The sequence below is a fragment of the Solea solea genome, chromosome 13, assembly GCF_958295425.1.
Source record: "Solea solea chromosome 13, fSolSol10.1, whole genome shotgun sequence".
NCBI classification, from domain to species: Eukaryota; Metazoa; Chordata; class Actinopteri; order Pleuronectiformes; family Soleidae; genus Solea; species Solea solea.
In genome coordinates, this window is record NC_081146.1 from 18863659 (window position 1) to 18890344 (window position 26686).

A 26686-nucleotide genomic window follows, 5' to 3' on the forward strand; every position below is an offset into this window, starting at 1 on the left:
ATGTCTGAAGTTACTGGTCCAACACGCTGACAATTTCCTTGTTCAGATAATGATGCAGATACCAATCACACTTGAATGTGAGGTGTAAGCAGTACAAAGTAATGTGGACGGCATTGAATAATGACTGAGAAAAATACCTGTGTTCAAGTTTAATGAAGTCTAATTTTTAAATTTAACTAACGGCTATGTGCAAAACGTTCAAAAATTACATTCCCATAAGGCACAAAAGAAAATCATGCAACATTCTTTGGTCAAATATCACTGACAAGTAAACATACAGTAGTACACATTGTGTTTTGCAAAAGTGAAAAATTAGCAGCATATTAAATGTGACAGTGAAGGTGTCATTTCTCAGCTACATTACACAACTCTCAGTCAAATGAAAATAGACCATTAACCTGAGCAGCAAATACTTATTAATTGTTTGGTTTTCAGCAGTGATGTGCAAGTGTTCAGGTGAATGGTGATAAACCAGGTACACAATCAAAACGAAGATTTAAACACATTGAGTTCTACAGTTTCAGTGTCTTTACTTGGATGTAGTGTTTAGAAGAGTGAGGGCAGCAGCCTGGGTGACCCCCAATGTCCAGCAGGGCGTCTTCCTTGCTGTTAGGTGTCTTCGGGCGTGCTTAGCCAGGTGGTCACTGCGCATGAAGCTGGTTAGGCACAAGGGGCAGACAAATTTCTTCTCTCCTGTATGGGTGCGTCGGTGGCGAGACAGCTCATCAGAGCGAGAGAATCGTCTCTCGCAGCCCTCCCACTTGCATTTGAAGGGCTTCTCACCTGAAGCAAACATTTTTTTGACTTGTTAATAAATGACCTGCACCAGATGATGAACGGTGCTTTGGTTACATGGTTGAAACATGTATACTTTCATGACACAACAGCTGTGTTTCCACCAAGCAGTTCAGTGCAGTTCAGCTTGCCATAATATGATTTGGAACGGTATTTTAACAGCTGGGTGTGCAGACCGGCACCATAAATGGTTGGACATCGTACCACATGACACTGTAGCCCAACGTTAAATTCAGCAAAGAAGCGAAACACGACACAGTAATCACTGCTGTGTGATGATATTATTAGTTGAAAATCAAACTCAAAAAGCCTTAAATCCAATATTGTGATTCAAAATGTTAAAAAATTGTGCAATTCTTACAACTTCCATTCTAGTTGTAGTCTGGAAGTGAAAATTCACTATATACAAAACTTTTACATTTACATGGTCTTTCAGTGGTTGTGTTAGTAGTTAGCCCTGAGGGAGTGAACATGGCCTAAAATGAAAAAGCTTTTTATATTTCAGTGTTGTGAGGGGACAAAAGCAGAGCACTGCTGTGTCCCTCTGAGCTCAGTCTGTTAAATTCTATCATTTGTCACTAAATACTCTTGGTAACTTCTGCAGTCACTTACTGTAGAACACACCTGTATGTTTGGCTGACCCTTTAGGCCCGACTCATTCTTTCCATGTCCACATATTTGCAGAGGTCCGCATAACCCAAAGTTCATCATCTGCACATTTCCATGGTGGTCTACGCACGTACACAAGCACACCTTCAGTTTTAGTCTGCGTGGGCCATATGGACTGGTTATGCAAGGAGATTTACTGGACATGGACATACAAAGACTCTCAATATGGTGTGATCTGAACCGTGGGCATGGATGACCAAAAGGTGTGACGTACCCATCACAGCTTTTTCAGTCAAAATGTAAATAATTGAGAAACCAAAACAAACCAAACTGTTCTGCTTAGTGAAAATAAGACATTCAAATACAGTATCCACATCCTTGTACTCTTACCTGTGTGTGTCCTCATATGAGCCTTTAGGTGGGAGCTCTTGAAGTAGGTCTTGCTACAGTTCTCATGGGGACAAACGTGACTGCGTATACGGGACAACTCAGGCTGCAGCAGGCTTTGTCTTTGCTCCACCACGGTACGTCCAGGTGCAGGCGCGATGACTGGCAACTTGTTGGTACTGGGTGTCACCAGCGATGGCTGAACATATATCGTAGGAACAGCTGACTGAGGGACAAGGAGCATTAGGGGACTTTGTGCGACCTGGTGCCCAAGGACAAAGACCTGGGCTGAAGAAGCTGCTTGGGGTTGTGAATTCAGTACTGTGTGTTTTTGGGTAATTGGTGAGTTCTGCTTTGGACTCTCAGCAGCTGTGACATGCTTTTGTACAACACTGGTGGAAAGAGAAGAGACAGGATAGATCTGGCAGTAGACAGGCACATGAGGGACTCCATTATTACAAGCAGGGACAATGGAGACACATGGAGGGATGTTTGATTCATCACTTGGACCTGAAAGGCTCCTCTGCGTCTTACTGTCCTTCACCACATTCGTCACAGTTGCAGTCAAAGGCTTTTGTGGTGTGGCGGCTCTAGAGTCAGAGTCTCTGTGGTTCAGTCCATCTTCTAAGTGCAAATCCTCTCTAGAGCCATTTATGTGAACTTGACAGAGTCTGTCTTCTGTTGAGACGGGATGGACACTGGAGCAGCACTGCTGATCCTCTGCAGTGTGGCGGATAACACTAGTGCACCGGAACCTCTGCTCGGACGCCGCAGCATGTGTTCGCAGATCGGCGTCTTGTGTGGGCAGCTGGGTTTGACTTCCAGTTTCTGCAGGTAGATGAACGGTTGTTGCTGCTGCGGGTGAATGTGTGGCCTCGCAGTGAGGTGGGCTATATGGTGGTGTCATACACTGGAGGAAAGAAAGGTTATGGTTTGAACAAAAAATTAAATAAAAGGCTAGAACACCATTGTCATAGATCACACGGGACATTTACCAATGTGGAGTCCTGAAGCGAGGCAGATCCTGGTGAGGCACAGTCATCTCCTGAGCAGTCCGACGAAGGGGTCAGGGGTCTAACCTGCCTGAGCCTGAAGCTCCTTGTTTTCCAGTGTTTAGTCATGGACATCAGTGCCTCCACAGCATCCATGTCCTCTTCAACCATAGAGGCAGGCTGGAGGTTCCTCTGGAGCTCCTCAGTGTCCATGCTGTCACTCTGGTACAAGAGCAGATATCAGAACAACACCTATACTTGTTGTCTCTGTGCTGGATTTGAGCTTTTAGACATTGTGAAATGTGGCATACACTATGTGTCTTAGCATCACAGCAACATTTCAGTCAATGTTTTAAATGGACCATTGCCATGTCCCAGCAGTATACTGTATGCAGAGGAGCATGTGGAATGAGCATGATCAGCTCGGCTCTGCACTGGAGCCCTTTCACCTACTTCCACTGGGGGATAAAATCACCAGCTGTGCTGCTTACACAAACAGTCACACAACCCCTCCCTGCCCTGACCCAATCAACACCACCACCACACAGTATAGCTATTATCATCATACACACAATATAACCCTGCAAGAGGCTTCAGTAATCATAAAACCAGTAAGTGCACATTAATTTACATAAACGTTATATTCTACTACCTCCAGGAAGGAGGAGAGACGTTTATTTGGTTGAAAGGAAAAGTGTTACTCACATATGTCATGTGTGATTCAGGACCGCCCGGGTTTGACTCGTCAGTCCTCCGGTTTGTTTGTGAGCACTTGAAACCGAAGCTGTTGCTGTGTTTGCAGCCTCTTCTTCTTGCCCACAGCGTAATGTTCCCCCATTCTTCGTTTCAAAATGCGGTGGGGGAAAAGAGGGGCGGGGCTTAGCGCACCGCCCAATGCCGCGCAAAGGTGTGTTCGAGCGCTGACCAATGAGAGAGCGAGTCGGTGCGTGATCGAGGGCTGACAGGAACGTGGAGACGGCGTGGTACACAAGCGGCGTGTACACACGCGCGCGCGTACACACACACACACACTTCTTTCTGTAAGAATCTGCAGTATCAACAGATCCTTCACACTGGACCTTTAAGACAACACTGACTTTACTATAAAGCAGAGGAGAGGTGGAGTACTGAAATATTCTACTCAAGTAAAAGTACCACTATTTATTTGATAACATTTTACTACAAGTAAAAGTACTGGTCTACAAATGTACAAGTAAAAAAGTAGCTTGTTTAAAAATTTCTTACAGTAAAAGTTACTTATTTTCTTTAATAAAAAGGGTGGGGTTCTTTCTTGTGTTGTGCAAAAGGGAAACAAATGTCACATTAATTCTTTTTAAATAAAGGCAAAAGTTTATGAATTGAAGTGCTGACAAAGTGTCAGTCAATGCATCAGTCAAAATGGGTCAAAGGTCACAAATGTTTTAACTTTCTCACTCTAATTTTTTTACTTAGTAACTTATGTGATCGTACGTAGCGAAATACACTGCTTCCAAAAAACATATTTTAGTAAAAGTAAAATTACACATTTTAAAAATGACTTTTAAAAGAACAAGTGTGTAATCACTTTAAAAGGCTGTTTTCTGCAGCCTTTGACAGCAATTATATGTTATTATAAGCAGTGTTGAAATATAACAAAGTACAAATACTTTGTTACTGTACTTAAGTACAAAATTCATGTATCTGTACTTATCTTTGTTGTTTATATTTCTAGCAACTTTTACTTTCACTCCACTACATTTCCTCTAACCATCTTTGTTGCTTGTTACTACCAAATTAACTCAGAAGAAGAGTTGGTAATGGTTTGTATTTATATAGAGCTTTTCTAGTCTTGATGAGCTGCTTTACACTACAGTTTTGCCATTCACTCACTTCAACATGGGATTAAGTGTCTTGCTCAAGGACACATATAGACTACCAGAGCCGGGAATTTAACCCACTTGTCCTACAACTGAGCTACCATGACTCAATCTTAACTTTGTTTTTTAATACTTTTACCTCTAAAAATTAAGAACATCAGAAAATTAGAGCGACATCCTCTAGGAAAGGAATGGTTGACCAGATGAGTCCCTGTTAATTAAACCACCTGACTATAAGAAGAACCTGTTTTTAGTATTTCTTCTGAACATGAAGTGGGTTCAGATGTTTGGTCTGCTACTATTTGAATACAACTTATTTGTCAAGCCTCTTGTACTTGGTGAGAGATAGAGGTCAGTCAACAGTGGAAGGCCTGGGGCTGCCCTGAGGATTAACCAAGTGTCAGCCGTCTAGACCTTCCTGCACCGCACAGAGAACCAGAACAAAAGCCCGGCTGCAGACACACAATGGAAAAACAAACACAACGAGACGCACAAAAAGCTTTGGCTGTGTCTGGCACTGCTGGATGTTCCTCAAAAGCATATCCAGGAATGAGACGAGCACATGAGACAAAAAAAACCCCACAAATGTTTCATTTATTCATTCATTTATTTATAATCTTTATTATTATCTTAACATCTTAACAGTTTTGACCACTAGAGACAAAACTAACAATATAAACATTTTCCATAACTTATGCTGTTTACAAGTTACTTGTAAACATGAATGTTTGGTGTATACAGCACATGTACATCACCCAATGGACATCTGTTTCTATAGTAACCATCATATGGACTTAAATGTGTAAATGGTCTGTTTCTGATCCCTTAAAGAATAGAATAGACCTGTTTTTGTCCCCATATGGAAATAGTTTTTCAGTGAGTTTACATGTTCTCTATTGGCATGACCACACAAGCAAGAGGAACAAAAACCACAACATAACACTTCACCCAGTTAGTATAGTACACATGGCTTATAAGAATACTGAACACTAAAACAGCCTTCAACATCCCCATCGCAACCCAATAATGTGAGTACACAGTGCCCACTTGCATGGATGCCATTGCAAAATTGGGGAAATAAATGAATGTTCAGTTAAAACATATCATTCAGGGAGGGGAAGGGGAGGATGAGGGATGTTGACCCTGTTCAGACCTGCTGAGCAGGAAAAGCAGAGAGGGATTCAAACCTTCCCTTCAAGTGTTTATTTAAAGAGCTGATTACTTGTGGAATGTTTGATTGTTTTGTCCTGTTTCTTGAAATGACTGGGTATAGTGATAGCTGCTATCTGAGGGTTGCATTTCAAAGGCAGTGAAAAGCGGATACTTTGGATCTGTTAAAATCCTCTTAGTTCAGGTATTTGATCTGAAAATATGTTTACGGCTGTTCAGGTTGGTATTGTGCGTTATTTGAGAGGATTTGAACATCTTAAGTGTTGTACAGTCAATAGAAAAGTATTTAATAGTCTTTATTTCCTTTGGCTGCAAATTTCCCCATGTGGGACGAATAAAGGATGATGTTATTTGATCTTATATTATCTTAAAATAAAATCATTTATCCAAATATTTGAAAAGTCTTCTGGGATATCTCAGGTATTCATGTGGCTTATGTCTCTTATGTCAAGTCTCTTTTGACAAATGACAGTCTGAAATGTGCACATTTCCTACTAACCTTGCTCTGAGGATAGAGCAGTTTCCTGGCTCAGACTCTTTGGACCCATATTTTACATCACCAAAGGTCACTTGATAACCCATTGCCCCGCCATCTAAATATAGCTCAAGAGATTTCTGTGGTTTTGTTTGACTATTTCTTTTTTTGTCTCATTAAAGGGCAATGGAAGTGGCTTCTTTAAACTGTCACCTGAAATCGATAAACAGGGAAAAATAAATAACAAACATTTAACTGCTGGTTAACTGATGTGGCATCAGAATTGTACACTTTATTTTTTTAATGACACATGCAGTTTTGTCTCTTATTTTAACTCTTTAACGACAATATTATTATTATTATTTCAGTTAGACTGGGTAAATAGCCACTCAAACAGAAATGCCTATGTAACTGACACTGCCTAAAATGGTGTAGGGAGTGAGTAAACAATATGTTAAATAAAAAAGAGTGTTATAAGAAAGATTACCAATAATGGGTGTTATATATTTTACTTTATTTTACAGGATATCTGTTGTATTTATATATAATGTAAGGTCCGATCAGTGTGAGCTACAGTTAAGGCTAAATAAAAGAGTTGTGTCACAGTAAAGTCAGTCACTATGCTGAATGCTCTTTGTTTGTATAACAGATAAATAGTGGACCTCACCAGGGCAATGAGAATTGTTTTATTCTGTGTCATGCCTTACTTAAAATTGTCCTTACAACTCCTTCTATGGTAAACCCCTCGCTCCCTGTTTTAGTTAAGATTTTTTTAAATAAAACACTTTATTTTCAGCCAATTATATTTTTTCCAATTGATCGGTTTCCATCTCACTGTGTAAAGTTCACATATCTGAACTTTACCTTGTTATTTGTTTTTCTATCAACTTTTACATTTACTCCACTACACATAAACTGTGTACCGTATTTTCCGCACTATAAGGCGCACCGGATTATAAGGCGCACCTTCAATGAATGGCCTATTTTAAAACTTTGTCCATATATAAGGCGCACTGCATTATAAGGCGCATAGAATAGACGCTACAGTAGAGGCTGGGGTTACGTTATGCATTCATTAGATGGAGCTGCGCTAAAGGGAATGTCAACAAAACAGTCAGATAGGTCAGTCAAACTTTATTTATAGATTACAGACCAGCGTTCTGACAACTCCGTTTACTCCCAACATGAATAAACAGCTGTTTTATGTGATGTGGTATTTCGTTTATCTTTTAACAACAGCAGGGTATAACATGTAGTGCAACATTTATATCACATAGTGGAGGGGAACTTTTCCTGGATTCAATAAACACGTAAAAAACAGTCTGATACTGTTACGGTAAATCAAACGTTAGTGCTATCACAATATAGTAACACTCGAAATAGTGCAAAGCAATAACAATATATAAATAACTCAACGTTGCTCAAACGTTAATGTCACGCAACACAACACACAAAATAAACATGTAAAGCTCAAGTTATTCCTCATCCGCGAATCCCTCGAATTCTTCTTCTTCAGTGTCCGAATTAAACAGTTGGGCGAATACGGGATCCAACATGCCCGGCTCCGTCTCGTCGGCGTCGTCACTAATCGAGTCAGTGTCGCTGCTGTTGTCTAGCAGTTCAGTGACAATTCCTGCCTTCCTGAAAGCTCGGACCACAGTTGAGACTGATATATCAGCCCAGGCATTTACGATCCACTGGCAGATAGTGGCGTATGTCGTCCGGCGCTGTCTTCCTGTCTTGGTGAACGTGAAGTCAGCGGCTGCTTACCGTATTGGTCCATATATAAGGCGCACCGGATTATACGGCGCACTGTCGGCTTTTGAGAAAATGTGAGGTTTTTAGGTGCGCCTTATAGTGCGGAAAATACGGTACTTCTACTCCACTACATTTCCTCTAACTATCTTTGTTACTACCATATAAAATCAGAAGAAGAGTCTGCTTTACACTACAGCTTTGCCATTCACCCATTCACACGCTTCAACATGGGGTTAAGTGTCTTGCTTAAGTAAAGTGATATACTTTAAGACTTTTACTTAAGTAATATTATTAAAAACGTGACTTCAACTTCTGCCAAAGTAAGTTTATGGTAAGATACTTTTACTTTTACTCAAGTATCCCTTTAAGGTACTTTACACAATACTGGTGTTACTGCATATACTCTGGTAGGAGGCTTTCTGGGACTAATAATGGTCTCATAATGATGAAAGGTAACTCTGCCATCTGCTGGTATGAAAAGAAAATGTATTTATAGGATTCTTGAATTAGTCTGTGGATTAGAGAGATAATCAGAAAATTCCCATCCTTTTGATTTTAATTTACATTCTTTCTTCTTCTTTTTTTTTTAAACTAAAACACTATATTTCTCCACTGATTTTTATTTTCCTTGGAGTAGAAAGGAAATCAACATAAAGGTGAACCTATTGTTTGTTCATTGTGCTGTATAACATGAACATGTCAGTGCTCTCAGATATGTGCCTTGATGTGTGATGCCTACTCCTCCCTCCATTTTTCCTACTTTCATCCAGAAGGCCAATAATCAAGCACTGCACTGCTCCAAGACCTTTCTTTTATCCACTGTGCACAGGTTTGACCTTGAGTCCACATTGCTCTGTCTCCCCCTGATTGTTTCCCCTCTCCCTGAATTTACTGATGTTTCAATGAGCTGCAACATTTCCCAAACCTAACATGGTTGACTATTTGATTATCTTAAGGTGGGAAGCTCAAGTCAAACAGACTGCAAGTCACCTCCCTTCACCGTGTTCTGTTTTAAGTTCCAGGTCCTGTTTTAAATGCAGCTTCTTTGTAAGAATAGCGTCATGTACCACATGAATGTTGCCATTCTCTGAAGTCTGATGGGAACAAGTATAACCATATTAGTTAATCACATAATAGTAAATCATATCGTCACACAATGGCCAGAAATTTTGCAATAAACAATCACTATGCTTTCAAAATTGATAATGTAATTGCTTATCCTGAAACTATACAGTTTGTTAATACAGTACATGTATATATTTGTTAATGTATAGTGTATTATCAATCATTAACTCGTTGTTTAACGCTTGATCCCCACATGAGGGTCACAGGGAGCTGACATAGGTGGGGTTGACCATTCATAGAGTATAATGTTGTATTTATTAATTATATTATTATTGTTGTTGTTATTATATGGTATCTATTATATATTGTATTAGTATATCTAATCTTAAAGGTGATTATGTTATATAAGTGTAGTGAACAGAATTGTAACAATAATGGAAATTATTGTCATGCTTTTTGATTACATAAATTACCAACAAATATAAAACAAAATAATAAAACAAAGGTATGACTGGTAAAAAGTCACCAAAATATTGTTTACTGTGACCGCAAAAACACGAGTTGAATGATAAATCGAGATTCTATTATGGTCCTTCCATTCTATTGTCTTGGGTTAGAAGACGAAAAAGGGGGCTTTATTGTGCACAGTAGTGAACCTGCATTAGGTGAAAATGCTAATGGTCATCGAAGGAAATGGTTGAAAACCTGGTGAATACAAAGCCTTTAGGTTGTCAGTGGTGTATTATTGTGGAACACACTGGTTTTGCCTTTCTTCTCGAGGCCAATCGCATCCAATTTAACACATTTCCTGTTTGTGCTCGAGCTCCAACCAGCGGAGCGGCTGCATGTGTGCTAATCAACACACACACACACGGAGGGAAGAAGCTTGGTAGAGTTAAGATGGCGGCATGTGGGTGAGGAGGCTGGGATCTGAACTCGAGGTTTTTCGCCGTTAAACGATTCTTATGAATTCACATTCACACCGCAAACAAAAGAACAACATTTTCCACGTCGTCCACACGCGTGTGTGTGGTTTTGGATTGACCCCATGACATCTATACACTTCGTTGTTCACCCGTTGCCCGGGACCGAGGATCAGCTCAATGACAGGTATTTCGCTGCGGCCCGTGGAAAAGAACAAGTAAAATCATGATTATCTCGTTGGGTGTGATACACCGGGGGTCGTGTTGTGTTTATAAACGGCGTTGACGTTGTCATGTGTGTGTGATTTCAGTTTTGTAATAATGTAAATGACCCCCGGGGTTGAAAAAAGGCCCGGCATCTTGAGCGATCCGCGTTAGCTCGCTGCTACCTAAACATCCAGTCCGGCGCTAGCCGCTAGCCCGTTAACTGGATTTTGCACGGGTTGCTAACAGTAGCAGGCTGTTTCCTTGGTTCTCCAGAAGGATTGGCTCACAGTCAAAGTTGAGATAGACAATGCGGATTGGGGGATGGGGAAAAGAGAGGGAAATAAGGGTCGTAAAACGCAACGTCGCTCGAAAAACACGAGTGTGCGTGTGGAAATTAGATGTACGCTAATTTTGGCATGTGTCACTGTTTGTTTTGTGGGCGCTTCGTTGATTATCACGACCAATGAAGAAGCTAACGTCAGCTAACTGATAACTGCTGCTAATGCTAGTAGCCCCAATTAGCTGCCACGCTCTTTGACAAAGCTAAATATTGGTGTTACAGGGTGTTGGGTGACAGAGTGAACGGTTTAATTGCACAGTTAACCGGCCAATACCATCACACAGTATTTACTCAATTGTCATTTTTTCCATTTTGCACCGATATAAAGTTTGGATTATCAAGAGATGCACAGCTAGCGACATTGCCTTTTATAATAATCTTGTTATCGACTTTATAAGAGTCAGGGCTTAGCAAGGTAAACAAGATGGGGTTCACTTGCTTGATTTCTTTCCATTGTTACTCAAAAGCCACATCCCTCACAGACAGTAGATTTGATTGCACGTACTATTGTTTATGACGAGGTGTCAGAATTGATTTATTTAAATGTATTTCTGTTGGAAATGTCTGAATTAAAGAGGGTAGTATTCATGGAGGAATGTCCAGGAAACAGTATGCGACCTGTATTTTGGAAGAGCATGTGATTTATGATAAATCTATTTATATCATCCATTGAGATTGAGCTGATTAATGAGCTGTTCTACTTACCTCACTAGAGGCTGAGAAGTTGCTGTGTTTTTAGACCGACCTTGAGTTTAAAAATTGGCTACAGGCTCAGAATCCTTAAAGCTTTTTTTTACAGGTCAGTGTGCTATCAAAGTTTGGGTTGACCCGCCTAGGTCTGAGAGAAAGAAAAGCTCGGTTTACACTGCTGGTTACATATCTCATGGAAAACAGCACTCAGACATGTTGGTGATGTGGTTCATTGGTTCTTTGAAGAGGTCATGGCTGTTTCATCGTCAGGCATGCATGCTATACTGCATGCTACAGTCACCATGTGCTGCTGGGAGGCCCCCTCCTCTCATCTGCACGAAGGAACTTGCAGTTGTCAGAGGAGATAAATGCTTCCATCAGAAATAAAAAAGGCTGGTACAGCTTGGATCACCAGAAGCGCCTGTTTGGCATGTACACCTGATCATATTTCCCCAACTAAATGCCAGAGGTTTATTTTACCTAACTTGTGAAATGCCATTACCCCGTTACATACATATTTATCTCGCATTGATCAGGATCAAGGTTACAGGAGCACCGGTTATACTTTAAGAACATGTCTCTGGTTTTTGTGCATTCATTTGCAAGACTTACTGACATGTGGTGTGTATGAAGTTGGTAATGAAGATTCGGTTGGATTAAAATCCCAAATTGTAATTTGGCATTTGTTTATCTGTGTGGGAATCAGAGCATTTATCAGAACACATGCATCACTACTGTATTTGTGTTTCATTATTGCGTATGAGAGATATATTTATCAAAATTGATTAAACATTAAGCCACTGTAGTGTTCAGCGATATTATAGATAACATTATCACAATCTAATATCAGACAATCACACTGATTATTATCTTTTGGCAATTTATGTTTTAAAATGATATATATTGAACCAGTCCTATAGATATTCTTTTTATTATATAAGTACATATATAGGTATATTTACACATTACAACAAATTAATTATTGTGTTTGTCCAACAGAAATTGTACGAAAACAAAATTCTCAAAGTTGAACTCACACACCCAGATAATGTGATTGGAGTCAAATTACTACTGGATGTATACCATCAGTTGGACTCGAGCTGGCCCGAGCACTCTGCACACATGCCACTGTTCATACCACTGTCTTTAAACCCAGAAATAATAGTAGAACATACACCGGTACATATACAGGACAACAGCAACACAAACATGGCGAAATTCAGGCCGATACATGTTTTGGACTGATGATGATTTTATGCTCTAGCCAACTACAACTATAAACCTAAACCTATTGTATGAGTATTTGCAGGATATTAAAGATAAATTAGGATATAATCCAGTGATTCCCATATAATTGTATTCAGCACCTGGGCTGTTATGCTGCTATCCATGAAAATGCCACAGTGTGGCTCATCTTGGTTCACATGTATTAAATGGCCCAATGATCATTGTATATTATACATTTATGTATTTTATATCTTAATTTGGACCTTTTGGAGCTCATCTGTGCAAGTTGCTAGTTATAGTAGTTGGGTGATCATTATTAGTGGCACATTGATATTAAGGATTGTGTAAAATTGTTGTGGTGGTGCATCCCTGCTGAAATAATGATTGTTGAAAAACTAGAAATGGCCCTCCTTATTGTTAAACATTACTAATATTGGACTTACACAGTTTAGACTTGAAGCGAGTAAATACAAAGCTGAATTTTGCTTTCAAAATATCTATATTCTTCGTGTATATAGATATACTTGTGTATATACTATATATAAGTATTATTCAGAATGGTTTACATGACATTTACATTCCTTGTATTGTCTTATGCTGTAATACTTCACTTAAAGTATGATAATCCATGTAAGGCAGCAGCTGTAGCGTCCTGTTTTATCCTGTTTAAATCCTGGATAGTCATTGCAGGCGTTTGACAAACTTTTTCGCTCAAGCAATAGAGGAAACCTTCCTGACTGTTCACAAAGAACGAGGGCATCGTCCAATGGCCCAACCAGTGAAGCATTACTGGTGCTAAACAACTACTTTCTAAACAGTACTGTTGCTTAAACTGTTCTTGAACTGGCACCTTTCTGTTTTTAAAAGCAGCACAAATGTCCATAATAATAAGGAATGTTTTTAAATGTGTAATCTAATTGTGAACTTCAAATTGGAGAATTGTATACAATACAAACACTATTATTAATTATACAGCTATACATTTTCCCATCAAACCAAAAAAATAAATAAAACCTTATTGAATTACAACTGTTTAACTGTAAATAACAGTTTTGACATGCATTTGTATTGGAACAATCTTCAAACTATAGCAGTCCTTTTTGAATATTATGTTCGCATCTCATCCTTGTTTGAGTTGGATCTGTTTCTTCAAGTGGAAACAGACATCCCATCAAACCCAACACGTGAAAGTTATTCTATAACTTGTTGAGCTTGATCTCTTTAGCAACAGACACTGATGCTAGTTTACTTTCCAGTCGGGCAGACATAAACCTAACTTTGAAAATTGAAATTAACAAAAATAACTTGTGCGGTAACAAAGTACTTTTGCAGAGTTGGTTTCCCTGTTCAGTTTGTCAGAAGTGTCTCTGTTGGCATTATCGGAGGAAATTCTGACCACTCACCCAGGACTGAGATCTGTATTCTCTTCTCCGTCATTGGTGTTGTTAAGTCACTGTCATCATCGTTTCTGATGCTGTGTGTTTGTGTGTAGCCCTATCGTCACAGATGCAGTGCTTGCAATTTGTCTCATTTGTTTGGCATATTACACTTACAGTATATATGTCTTGAAAAATTAGGGATGCCCGATATATCGTATTTACAGGTTCTGGTATGTTTGCCAATTTTCGATAATACTTTTTAAAGCCAATATCTGCCGATACCGATATACTGCACCCCTACTAAAATATTATTCCTCTACAGACTGATCTGAAAAGATGCACATATAGTGCATTCATGCTGACAGCAATTTCTTGATTGTTGTTTATATATATATATATATATATATATATATATATATATATATATATATATATATATATATATATATATATGTGTGTGTATTTTTTGTTTTTATGGGGATAAGCCAATCTGCAGTCATTGGGTCTGAAGGGATCTTAATGGAATTAATGATGTGTTCTTCTCCTTGCCAGGCTTCGTGAAGTCTCAGAAAAACTCAACAAATACAGCTACAATAGGTGAGTCTCTCTCAATATCGTTATTGTAGGCCGATTTGTATATTGTGGTCAGGATTCTTTTAATTGTCTGTTTGCTGGTTTCTTTCTTTTCCAATGCAGTCATCCACACCTTAGTTTGCTGGAGCAGGCCCCGCTGAAACAGTGTGTTGTTGGTCCAAACCATGCTGGATTTCTTCTTGAGGTATTTCTGTAAATATGATATCTTATTATATCAAACATTTAAGGACCTAGAGTTTGTTTATTATCTGCTGCCCACCAGAACAGTTAAAATGTAATGGGAAGATTTTCACTCGATCTGGGACGTTGTGATCTGAAGAGCTTTAGGTTCTTTTTATGTTCTTGTCTTTATTGCAATAGTGCTTTAATAGTTTATAGTGCAGATTCCCACCATAGTAAGATTATGTTAAATTTAGTGTCAATGATGGCCCATGATTTAATACTTTTCATACTGCAGTAGTTTTCATTTGTGTGTTGTATGCTTTTGTTGTATTTTCTTTCAGGATGGACGTGTGTGTAGAATCAGCTTTGCTGTCCAGCCGGATCGTCTGGAGCTCAGCAAACCGGATGGCAACGATGGGTGAGGGACTCGCCTATGATGAGATATGTCCTGGAAACTGTTTTAGCTTTGTCATTGAGATGAGACATGAATGGCTTGTGGAGATGTCTAGATCATTATGCATTGAACATGCGCAGGCTTCCTGATGGCAATTTGTGGGATTTGAATTCCATTTGGAACTTGTGGCCATGTATGAATCATTTTGACATGGTTTCGCTTCTAGAGTGATACTCTGACTCTTTTCTGTTCCAAGAGTGAACCTCATATCTGAATTTATCACAGATCTATTTCCAGAAAGTCCTTTGGCAGGGATGCATTGTTGTTTTGCTTGATTTAATGTGGATATCTTGCACTGATTCCCACATCAAAGCTGCTTTTCTGATTTTTTTTTTCTCCCCCTATTGTACTACAGGGGGTATTTGAATTTCCAATATAAAAACACACATTTTGACATTGAACAACCAGCACTAAGAAAATCCCATAATTGTTGGTGTAAATCCTTGAGAGCTTGTTGCTTTTATGGCTCTGAAAATACCTTTACTAGCTGCTTTGTTTTGTGTTTGCTGTGAGTGTGTATTTTTGGTGAATGACTCACTGATAGTTGTCGATGTCCTGCCAGTAGAACAACATCCAACAATGATTTCGAGGCCCCTCTTGGTGTTAAATATTCATGTGAATCAGGCTGTAAAAGGCTGAGGAGCTGCCTGCTCCAAACTTTTCTGCAGGGCTCATGTTTTGTTCCTCACTTAAGAAAAGAGATTAAATGTTTCAAATAGCCTTTCTGGCAGCACCACTGTTGCTGGGAAGCCAGTTGAAAAGAGTATGGCAGGTTGTCTGTAACATGTCTGTCAGTTTACCAAGAGCTGTGTGTATTATTTTGGCTTCTGAATCTGCCTTTTCTGTTGAATGTGATTTGTTTCTGTATTAAACTGTCTTATGTCACAGTATGGTATGAACTGAACTGTGTTGGAAATTGTTCACATTTAGTATCACTGTTGTCTTTGCTATATATGAAGATTGTCATCATCTCGTTTCCCTGCCACAAGAAAACAGCATATACAAACATATACTGTTGTGGTATAATACATGTGTTTCACCAAACTCATAATATATTACATTATAACAAATCTTGAAATAGGAGCAAGCACTTGCAGCCCCAAAATCCCAAGAACTTTTAAAAATGGAAAGTCTTGAAAGAGGAATGAGTTGCAGCCAATTCTGATTCCCAAGGGTGTTGCCATGCTAGTCTCCAAAATACCCCATCCTGTTTTGTGGAATAATTTAAAACAAATCCTGAACCAGGGGGTATAATTTGATATGCCTGGGGTAAATTTAGTTTTTTGTTAACCCCAGGTAAAATAACATTATCTTGGTCCTTCTGGGACAACTTTAGGTTTGTAACTGATCTCCCATCTTTTGTTTCCAGTTCAAAGTTGAGCAGTGGTTCAGGGACAGGAAGGAGCTCCAGGCCAGGCAGGACTAGTGATCCTCCCTGGTTCCTGTCTGGTTCTGACACACTGGGCAGACTGGCAGGCAACACCCTTGGGTAAGTTCTGGCAGGGTTGACAGAGACGAATGGTCCTGTGAAGGCTCAAGAGTTGGAGCACAGCACTGACATTGCAGGAGAGGAAAAATCCTAGCCCTTATTATATTTGCTGTGGCTCCTTATTGACGTTGTGCAAAACTGACAGCTGCTGAAATATCCACTGAACATGTACCTGTAGAATTTAATGTTAAATTGAACCAAAATATACAAGTGTACAAAATATATTAATAATATGTTTATGTACTTTTATATCATGCCAAAACTTTTCTCCTACACTACCTGGTTATATTGGAAACCCTTTTCAGTATGGATGTTCCTGTCTCTGCTGTCACAAAGGTTGAATCCTTTTGTATCCACGTGTGTGTGTGTGTGTTTTGAGTCTGTTCTGCCAGGCAGATGGTGTTTTTGGCAGTTGTGTCTGACCATGGCCTTGCACTGTGTGTAACAGGAGTCGCTGGAGCTCTGGAGTAAATGGAGGCAGTGGAGGAGGTGGAAGTGGAGGTGGAGCAGGGGGAGGTGGAGCAGGAGGTGGCAGCAGCGGTGGAGGGGGGAGTGGAGGAGCAAGTGGAGGCGGAGGCACTTCAGGCAGGTCTTCAACAGCGGCTCGCGATTCCCGCCGACAGACCAGAGTGATCCGTACTGGAAGGGACCGTGGTTCTGGCCTTCTGGGTAGCCAGCCACAGCCAGTCATACCAGCTTCTGTCATCCCTGAAGAACTCATCACTCAGGTACAATAATCTCAGTCTTAGCAACTTTTTCATCCTGCTAAGATTACATTAATGTCAGCGTTTTCTGAAAACCTTTTCCTTGCTAAAATTATTCAGCTTCTATATTTACTCACAATATATAACAAGAAACAATTACATCTTTGTTTTGCCGTGCCTGTGACATCAGGCCCAAGTAGTCCTTCAGGGGAAGTCGAGGAGTGTGATCATTAGGGAGCTCCAGAGGACCAACCTGGATGTCAACCTCGCCGTCAACAACCTGCTGAGCCGGGATGATGAAGATGGAGATGATGGGGATGATACGGCCAGCGAGTCCTACCTCCCTGGAGGTTTGTCAAAAAATAACAACAAATGGGGATGATCTTTTTTTTTGTCTTATTCAAAATATTGTGTTTATAGTCATTGAAATTGACTCTATAGTATTTGCCATAATTGTAAAAGTAAAACAAAAAAATGTTTCTGAAACGTTGCATCCTTTTGTGCCTTTGTTCCATGTAGAGGATCTGATGTCACTGTTGGATGCAGACATTCACTCTGCCCATCCCAGTGTGATTATTGATGCTGATGCCATGTTCTCAGAGGACATCAGCTACTTTGGCTACCCCTCTTTTAGACGTTCCTCACTGTCTCGTCTGGGATCCTCCAGAGGTAAATTCAAAAACTCACCTCTGTCTAGTGAAGGGAAGGCAAAGTGTTAGAGAGACTTTGGTACCAGCACTGGTGATGGCTTTTGTTTGTGGGGATGCAGCTTTAGGGGCTTCAAATGATTGCACAACTGAGAAATGGGAAAATCTTCTTTTTTTCTTCTGAGGATTGTTTGAAAATAAAAAAAGCTTTATTTTAATTAAAGTTATCTTACTTTTTAGAGTTTAAAATATTTACCCATTTGCTTCACTGATATTTTATGTTATGTTAAGTTATGTTCTATGAAATTGTGTAAGCTTTTTGGCTGGGAAAATTCACTCTTCAGTTAGTTGGTTTTATTAACAGGTTTTCAAGGCTATAAATGTTTGGTGTTGTATGGTGCATGGATGTAGTACATACTGTGAGCTCTCTGAGAAAGGCCCGCTCGGCCCACCTGTCTTCATGGGGACCCTTTTTTAAGGCAGTCTATTCTAAAAACCTTCTTAGCCCATTTTTAGCCCTCATGCATGCTTTCTTCCTGTCTATTACTTCCTCTTCTACGTCGCATTTTAACAGCGTGCAAACTGATTCACTCACCAGTGTAATTGAGACTCCCACTGAATCTTCCATATTGCAACTTTGATTTGCATTACAGTAATTCTTAAGACTCTACCTTTCTCTATATTCTTAAAACTATGTTGACGGGTCTTTCCCAGAGAGTGGCTTACTTCTATCCCACTGGTGTGACCTTATTGCATACCAGTTCTCCTTCTTCCCCTAGAGCGTGACTCAGAGCTGTTACGTGAACGAGAATCTGTGTTGAGGTTACGCGAGCGCCGGTGGCTGGATGGGGCATCGTTCGACACAGAGCGAGGCTCCACCAGCCGCGAGGGTGAGCCTAGCTTGGACAAGAAGAGCATCCCAGTCCAGAGTCCTGTCTCCCTGGGAGAGGAGCTCCAGTGGTGGCCTGACAAGGTAAGAGGTTCAAAGACGGCAGTTGTTTTTAATTTTGAAACACAAAAATGCAAACTGTTTTCCATGACACTCTACAAAGAGCTTGATGGCAAATTAAACTGGCTTGGTAAATTTTGACATTTATTGAGATCTTGAATTTTATGTCCAGGATGGTGTGAAGTTTGTGAGCATTGGAGCCATGTTTTCAGAGCTTGTGGCTGTCAGTTCAAAAGGAGAGCTTTATCAGTGGAAGTGGAGTGAACCTGAACCCTACAGGAATGCACAGGTGACTTAAAACCTAAAAAAAAAAGAACTCTATTTTTATTGAAATGCAATCTTGCCTGTCTGATTATAATATACCTAAAATATTACTTACCTTTCCCACTGCCATCAGAATCCTTCCGTTCATCATCCACGTGTGTCATTCCTGGGTGTGGCCAATGAGAAGATCACCTTATTGTCTGCCAATAGCATCAGAGCCACCATAGCTACAGAAACCAACAAGGTAGATTATTATGTCAGTCATAAGAATTTATGTGGCTGATTCTTGATAAAAGTTCCCAGGATCATTTTTGTAGTTGTCATTGAGTAAATAAACATCATACACAATTATTTAATGAATTACTCATTAATTCATGCTTGTTTGTGGGTGTGGGTATAGGTTGCAACCTGGGTGGATGACACACTGAGCACTGTGGCCTCTAAGCTGGAGCACAGTGCTCAGGCTTTCCCCGAACTGCAGGGCGAACGCATGGTGTCACTGCACTGCTGTGCCCTCTACACGTGTGCACAGCTGGAGAATAGCCTCTATTGGTGGTAAGAAAATTTTTACAAGCATATTGTGCTGAACCCAAATTATAATCTTTTCTGAAATGTAAATCTAATCTGTAAATGTTTACTTGTTGCGTAAGTGATGTCTTTGTAGATTTCGGAGTGAGTGGTGATTTCATGGATGTTGTGAATGTCAGTGATGTTTTGACACTTCACTGCTTGTATTTGCCTGCAGGGGTGTTGTGCCTTTTAGTCAACGGAAGAAGATGCTTGAAAAGGCTAGAGCCAAGAACAAAAAGCCAAAGTCCAGTGCTGGCATCTCCTCAATACCCAACATCACTGTGGGAACACAGGTATATTTATGAAATGTCCCTGCTTTGAGAGTTTTGCACATTAATGTTAACTGTGGCATTGTTTAAAGACTTGTTTTATAACTCATGTAAGTAATTGAAGTTAGTTTTAAACACATGTCTTGCTACTAGTAATTTGTACGTATTCCTTCTTTAGGTGTGCTTGAGGAATAACCCCCTCTACCATGCCGGTGCAGTGGCCTTTTCTGTCAGTGCTGGGATTCCAAAAGTGGGGGTCCTTCTGGAGTCTGTCTGGAACATGAATGACAGCTGCAGGTTCCAGCTGCGCTCTCCAGAGAGCCTCAAGAACATGGAGAAGACCACTAAGACCCAGGAAATCAAGTCAGTTTTGTTTTATTGAAAATAATATCTCATAGTTAAATTATTTCATGTCTGTAAACGTTCACCCCAACAAGAAACCAACTAGAAGCTCAAGGCTTTCTGAGGTTTTTATGTTTGGATGTACTTTGATGTCATTCATCATGTTAGTAGATATTAAAAAGCCCAGAAGTAGGGCAGTAGGTATCATTTCTGAGTTTTTATTGGTTAATAATGTGATTCTCATGATTACTTGTCATTTAGCAGACTCTTTTATCCAATGATATGATATGTTTAGTGATTCTAGGGTTCTTTTTAGCATCAGAAGTTTAAGTCACAGTAAAAGAAAGATATGAACCTTTAAGGTATTGTAAATATATGTTTAGTAAATTAATTAAAACTGCATTTTATGCATATTATTTGAAAACTATGCACACATTTTAACTAAAGGTCTGGAAAATTCTGCAAATTTGTTTGGGAACCCAAAAAAATCTCCTGTGACCCATTTGTGTGTCCTGACCCAGTCTCTGGGGAACCATTGCTCTAGCAGAGTTAAACATTCTTGTAGAAATTAGCAGGTAAGGTGTTCTGCAGGATTCCGTTGTTCCTTTTCCCTTTTGTAGAAGCATTGAGAAGTCAAATTAATCTCACTATTTTGGTCTTACCCCATAGGACTGAGAGCAAACCAGAGCTGGTGAAGACTGAGATGGGTCCTCCTCCCTCCCCAGCCTCTACCTGCAGTGATACCTCCTCTATTGCTAGCAGTGCCTCACTTCCCTACAGTATGTCATCTCTCCTCTTGTTATATCTCCCTCTAATCTGTAGTTCACGTTCTCTCTCTCTCGCTCTGTTTCTATCTCTCAGGCACACAAGCAATTCCTTCCTCACTGTGCTCTCATTAGTTCTTTGACTTTGAAACAGATGGTGCACAGACTTTATCTGGCACCTTCTCCATTTTCTTTTTAAGGACGTATGGCCAGCTCACAGTCTATATAGATTGCTATTTACGTGCCATATAAAGTGTACAGTTGCATCCTGTGTTAATTTGTTTTTGTAAGTCCACACTGAGATTATTACTTTATTTCTTGCAGAGCGAAGGCGTTCTACCCCTGCCCCGAAGGAGGAGGAGAAGGTGAATGAAGAGCAGTGGCCTCTCAGAGAGGTGGTGTTTGTAGAGGATGTTAAAAATGTCCCGGTTGGAAAGGTGGGTGCTCTAAAATTATTACATTACATGTCATTTAGCAGAAGCTTTTATCCAAAACGACTTACAAGGGAATTGAGTACAATCAGCCAGGGGTGGAGTTGAACTTGCGATCATGAAGTCTTTTGCACGCAGGGTACCGGTCTTAACCACTGAGCCACTCCACCCCAATATTGTTTAACCTTGCCAACTTTGTGTTTCTGTGATAAGACATGTTGATTCACTGCCCACTTCCTTCATATTCTATTTCAGGTACTTAAAGTGGATGGTGCATATGTTGCCGTGAAGTTTCCAGGGACATCAAGTAGCATGAGTAATCAGACTGCTGCCACTCCCACTGACTCAGACCCGTCATCGCTGTTGCAGGACTGTAGACTACTCAGAATTGATGAGCTCCAGGTAGTGATATTGATCCGCTATTACTCATCTTTGTCAAAGCACTTGGAATTTGTAACTGCAGGGTGTATGTTTTTTTTTTTTTGGTTTCAGTTAACTGTTTTTCATATTGTGCTCCTGCCAGGTGGTTAAAACCGGTGGGACTCCTAAGGTTCCTGATTGTTTCCAGCGCACACCTAAAAAGCTCTGCATTCCAGAAAAGGCTGAGATTCTGGCTGTGAATGTTGACTCCAAAGGTGTGTCTTTGCTATATGCTTAACGTCTATGTGCTCAATATTTGTTCAGTGTCCAAAATTGTCTTGACATTTGTATTTCTGCATGCAGTATTTCTAACCCTAAAACATTTCTCCACCCTCCAGGAGTTCACGCAGTGTTGAAAACTGGTAACTGGGTAAGGTACTGTATCTTTGACCTGGCTACAGGCAAAGCTGAGCAGGAGAATAACTTCCCTACCAGTAACCTGGCCTTCTTGGGACAGAGTGAGCGCAATGTGGCTATCTATACTGCAGGACAGGTACGATTTGATGACTTGTTGCTGACACTTCATCTTGAATTTGACATACTTGCATACTAAAATATTGAAATCCCCCCCCCCCCAGGAGTCTCCAATTATCCTCCGAGATGGAAATGGCACAATCTACCCTATGGCCAAAGACTGCATGGGTGGAATTCGAGATCCTGATTGGCTGGACCTGCCACCAATAAATAGCCTGGGAATGGGGGTGCACTCTTTGGCCAACCTCCCGTCAAACTCCACTATTAAAAAGAAAGCTGCTATTATTATTATGGCTGTGGAGGTAACAATGACTTCATGAAAACTGTGTAAAGCATAAAAAAAAAAACAATCAAGAAACAGAATAAATGTGGTGTTATACTGTGATGTGCTATTATAGTCATGACTAACTCTTTCTGTTTGTCTCCTTTAGAAACAGACGCTGATGCAGCATGTGCTGCGCTGTGACTATGAGGCGTGTCGACAGTACCTGGTGAACCTTGAGCAGGCGTTCCTGTTGGATCAGGGCAACCAGGTCCTTGGAGCACTTCTGGGCCACCGTTGTGATGGAAACCGCAACATTCTCCACGCTGCCGTCTCTGTTTGCTTCCCTGTTAGTAATAAGGAGACTAAAGAGGAGGAAGGTAAGCTGGTGTATTCATTAGTCACTAGTTAAACCTGACTGCTAGGTTTATGAGTTAACCCATTAAGACAGCATCAGGTAGCTAGGTTTGAATACTTCCCTATTTAGAGCTGACATTTTCTATTGTTTTTAAGACATGCAAATGATAAAAGGCATATTTTTTCGTGTTGGCAAGTCTGTTTGTATAAAGGTTGTTTATCATGGTAAATAGTCTGAGCCCACAGGTTTTTCAAGTCATTGTTTAACCCTCCTGCTACCTTGTGTGGGTCAGATTGACCCGCTCGGTTCAGAATGACACGGCTCCCCCTGGCTGTGGGATATTAAGGAAGCAGGACGGTAAAACAATGGATGATGGGCAAGCAGAGCATGGCAACTCAAAGCAACTTTGTCCTAAAAAATAAACTCTGAAATAAATGTTGGTGGAAAATCCTCAGGTTTTAGGAGATTGATCTAAAATGGTACCAATGTCTCAGCATGTAAGGGGTCACCTTATTTCTTAATTTTAAATTACATCCAAAATAGTTATTTACTTATTTTACTGTTTTCATTATGTTGTTCAAAAATGTATCTGGCTATCTATAAGAAAATTACCTTTTCTTTCAACACACAGCTCTAGCGTGGAGTCTACTCATCAGTATCAGATTATTTGCCCGCTTTCCTCTGACTCCACTCTGTGTGCTGAGTGCCCATGCTGTTTTATTTCAGAAGCTGAAAGGTCAGAGAGAAACACATTTGCAGAGCGCCTGTCAGCTGTGGAGGCCATTGCCAATGCCATCTCTGTTGTTTCAAGCAACAGCTCTGGAAATAGGACTGGCTCTTCCAGCAGCAGAGGGTAAATAAGCAAATACATGGATTTTGTGCAATTTCACTAATTTTTATCCCTGTGACCAGGCTCTCCTTTGTTAAGAAAATATAAGGATTGCTCAGGCCATGTTTAACTTTGTGTATCACCTCCAGGCTTCGTCTGAGGGAGATGATGCGGAGGTCTCTGAGAGCTGCAGGTCTTGGTCGCCATGAGTCCGGCCCGTCCTCCAGTGACCACCAGGATCCGGTGTCGCCACCTATTGCCCCACCAAGTTGGGTCCCTGACCCCCCACCCATGGACCCTGGTCAGTGCCTCTTAACAAAACTGTAAAATAAGTGAATTACATCTGTGTGGTGTTCAGGGCTTGTGTATAAATACATCTCTAATGTTGAAAATATTTCTAAGCTTTCTTTTATTTGTGTTTTGTCAACAGATGGTGACATTGACTTCATTCTAGCACCAGCTGTGGGTTCCCTCACTACTGCCTCTACTGGGACTAGCCAGGGACCCAGCACCTCCACCATACCAGGTAACAACATCTTAAGGATGAAGGAAGATGGAGGAAGGATCTGAACTTGTTAATGTGGATGTTATTGTATATGCTTTATATCTTGTCCAATTGATTGTGTTATCCATGAACAGGGCCTTCCACTGAACCATCTGTGGTTGAATCTAAAGACAGAAAAGCCAACGCACATCTTATCCTCAAGCTGATGTGTGATAGTGTTGTTCTGAGGCCACATCTACGGGAGCTGCTTTCTGCAAAGTATGATTCGTAATTTCTCTACACAAATATTTATTACTCCTTTAAACTTAATTGCTCATCAGATTGTCTTGATTTATTTGCACAATTGTCCCTTTTAACATGCTCTTGCATATTGTTCTTGCCACTGTTTGACAGGGATGCCCGTGGAATGACTCCGTTCATGCTGGCTGTCAGTGGGCGAGCCTACCCAGCAGCCATCACTGTTCTTGAGGCTGCTCAGAAAATGGCCAAGGGTACGTTAGGCAGTAATGCTTTAAACTGTGATGTCATTTAAAAACACAAAACTATCATAGTTTTATAAAAATGTCAGCCCTTTGTGACTAATTTTACAAGCTTGTACTCTTTGCATGTCCAACCAGTTCACTGTGAATATATATATATATATACAGAGAAAGCATATTTTTTGTGAATCTAGTGTAAATAACTAGTTAGATAACAGCTGCACTGGCAGAGGTTATTCATGAGTGTTTGTATGAATCCTGACCTATTTCTGCTTCAGCAGCTGACTATCAGCCTGTAAATTGCCTCACTGTGTTTCCATGTTTTTTCCACAATTGTCATATGCTCAGTGGGTGACCCAGGCATTACAGAGAAGGAGGATGCAGACTCTGTGTTCATGGATATGATTTGTCCCTCTGGGACCAACCCAGACGACTCGCCTCTGTATGTTCTTTGCTGCAATGACACCTGCAGTTTCACTTGGACCGGAGCTGAGCACATTAACCAGGTCAGCCATAGCGGATTACGCTGTCATCAGTCGTCAATGTAGTTTTCACTCAGACCATCCAGCACTGATGTCAGATAAGGATAGGATTTTCATTTAATATATAGATACATTGTGAGGCTGTTGCATAACTGACAACCAGGTAGACCTAAAAATGTAAGGCAGAGATGTGACTCATTGGTTCTTTATTGTAGCTCCATTTTTTGCCAACAAGCACCAAAGCAAAGAGCACAAAGTTGCACAACTGTTGATGGTGTTTGTGAATCTCTTCAGTATTAAGTGTTCACTCAAGAGTTGACTCACTGCCTTTTTTCATCACACTGACTTGGTATCTAGGATATCTTTGAGTGTCGGACCTGCGGTTTGCTGGACTCCCTCTGCTGCTGTACTGAGTGTGCAAGGGTGTGTCACAAAGGACATGACTGCAAGTAAGTCCCTTGTTTTGTGTTTGTGTTTTCAGTCTTTCTTACCTGTCACATTTATAATGATTAATATGCATGTGTTATTTCACAGGCTAAAGAGGACATCTCCCACAGCATACTGTGACTGTTGGGAGAAATGTAAGTGTAAAACACTGATCGCCGGCCAAAAGGCTGCTCGCCTCGATCTGCTGTACAGGTTACTCACAGCAACTAACCTAGTCACAACACCAAACAGCAGGTATGTTCATTATTTTATGCTGATCAAACAATTGCAGTAACTGCATAATTTTTATGTATGAACAGTATATTTATTGTATTATTTATATTTTTTTGTTTTTGTGTCTGCAGGGGAGAGCATATATTACTGTTCCTGGTACAGACTGTTGCTAGGCAAAGTGTTGAGCACTGTCAATACAGACCACCACGAATCAGAGAGGACAGAAACCGCAAGGCTGCTAATGCAGAAGGTTGGTACACCATCAGTCATTTTATTGACATTATCATCTCATGTTATGTCGTCTTTCAGTTCTGTCTACGGCTGTAGATTTCTAAAACAGCTGTGGTATTTAACCCATGCTTGTATTTCCTCTTAAGACTCTGACATGCCAGACCATGATCTAGAACCACCCCGCTTTGCTCAGCTGGCTCTGGAGAGGGTTCTTCAGGACTGGAATGCCCTTAAGTCTATGATTATGTTTGGTTCTCAAGAGAATAAAGACCCGTGAGTATCAGTGTAAAGCTCTCCCATCATTAAGATCTGGTTGGTAAAATGAGCCTGAAAGCCCAAGTATGTGGTGTATTACGAAATGAAAAATGATACACAAGAGACTCGGCAGTAATGCATCTTTCCAGAAACACTATTCCACTCATGTAATTTTATCCAGAGACTTCCTTGTGGGTCGCTTTTTTTGCTGCTTTATTA

The 26686-nt window shown here is 40.4% G+C and overlaps 2 protein-coding genes across 9 annotated transcripts in view; one reads left to right on the forward strand and one right to left on the reverse strand.

Annotated features, from left to right (window-relative positions):
- Positions 1-134: 134 nt before the first annotated feature.
- Positions 135-3639, reverse strand: LOC131470840 (Krueppel-like factor 10). 2 transcript variants are annotated; one of them, XM_058646864.1, is made up of 4 exons: positions 3489-3639; positions 2787-3005; positions 1795-2701; positions 135-783 (listed from the first exon to the last, which is right to left on the reverse strand). In XM_058646864.1, the coding sequence occupies exons 1-4, from the start codon at positions 3495-3497 to the stop codon at positions 530-532; spliced, it is 1389 nt and encodes a 462-aa protein (XP_058502847.1). In that variant the 5' UTR covers positions 3498-3639; the 3' UTR covers positions 135-529. The 2 variants fall into 2 exon arrangements, with proteins under 2 accessions (XP_058502847.1, XP_058502848.1); XM_058646865.1 differs by having other exon boundaries at positions 691-1526.
- Positions 3640-9970: 6331 nt separating this feature from the next.
- The window catches only part of ubr5 (ubiquitin protein ligase E3 component n-recognin 5), a 29307-nt gene continuing 12591 nt past the window's right edge, over positions 9971-26686 (forward strand). For 4 of the 7 annotated variants that reach the window (XM_058646851.1, XM_058646852.1, XM_058646853.1 and 1 more), the window contains exons 1-31: positions 9976-10217; positions 14426-14470; positions 14570-14651; positions 14971-15047; positions 16453-16572; positions 17021-17300; positions 17467-17626; positions 17796-17945; positions 18685-18896; positions 19045-19161; positions 19270-19380; positions 19537-19691; positions 19882-19999; positions 20154-20338; positions 20987-21096; positions 21406-21518; positions 21768-21914; positions 22036-22147; positions 22271-22425; positions 22511-22708; positions 22838-23048; positions 23753-23879; positions 24005-24156; positions 24286-24381; positions 24495-24618; positions 24754-24851; positions 25188-25345; positions 25679-25770; positions 25856-26002; positions 26113-26231; positions 26359-26485. In XM_058646851.1, the coding sequence (XP_058502834.1) occupies positions 10156-10217; positions 14426-14470; positions 14570-14651; positions 14971-15047; positions 16453-16572; positions 17021-17300; positions 17467-17626; positions 17796-17945; positions 18685-18896; positions 19045-19161; positions 19270-19380; positions 19537-19691; positions 19882-19999; positions 20154-20338; positions 20987-21096; positions 21406-21518; positions 21768-21914; positions 22036-22147; positions 22271-22425; positions 22511-22708; positions 22838-23048; positions 23753-23879; positions 24005-24156; positions 24286-24381; positions 24495-24618; positions 24754-24851; positions 25188-25345; positions 25679-25770; positions 25856-26002; positions 26113-26231; positions 26359-26485 (4160 nt within the window). In that variant the 5' untranslated portion in view covers positions 9976-10155. Of the gene's footprint in view, positions 10218-14425; positions 14471-14569; positions 14652-14970; positions 15048-16452; positions 16573-17020; positions 17301-17466; positions 17627-17795; positions 17946-18684; positions 18897-19044; positions 19162-19269; positions 19381-19536; positions 19692-19881; positions 20000-20153; positions 20339-20986; positions 21097-21405; positions 21519-21767; positions 21915-22035; positions 22148-22270; positions 22426-22510; positions 22709-22837; positions 23049-23752; positions 23880-24004; positions 24157-24285; positions 24382-24494; positions 24619-24753; positions 24852-25187; positions 25346-25678; positions 25771-25855; positions 26003-26112; positions 26232-26358; positions 26486-26686 lie in introns of all 7 variants that reach the window. The other 3 variants (XM_058646855.1, XM_058646857.1, XM_058646850.1) reach the window with 2 other exon arrangements.

What these genes read in the sequence shown, in the direction of transcription:
- LOC131470840 (XM_058646864.1), bottom strand. An exon ending in CGCTTCAGGACTCCACATTG is followed by an intron (nt 2,702 to 2,786) that starts GTAAATGTCCCG and finishes TCTTTCCTCCAG; the next exon opens with TGTATGACACCACCATATAG. An exon ending in TCATATGAGGACACACACAG is followed by an intron (nt 784 to 1,794) that starts GTAAGAGTACAA and finishes TGTTTGCTTCAG; the next exon opens with GTGAGAAGCCCTTCAAATGC.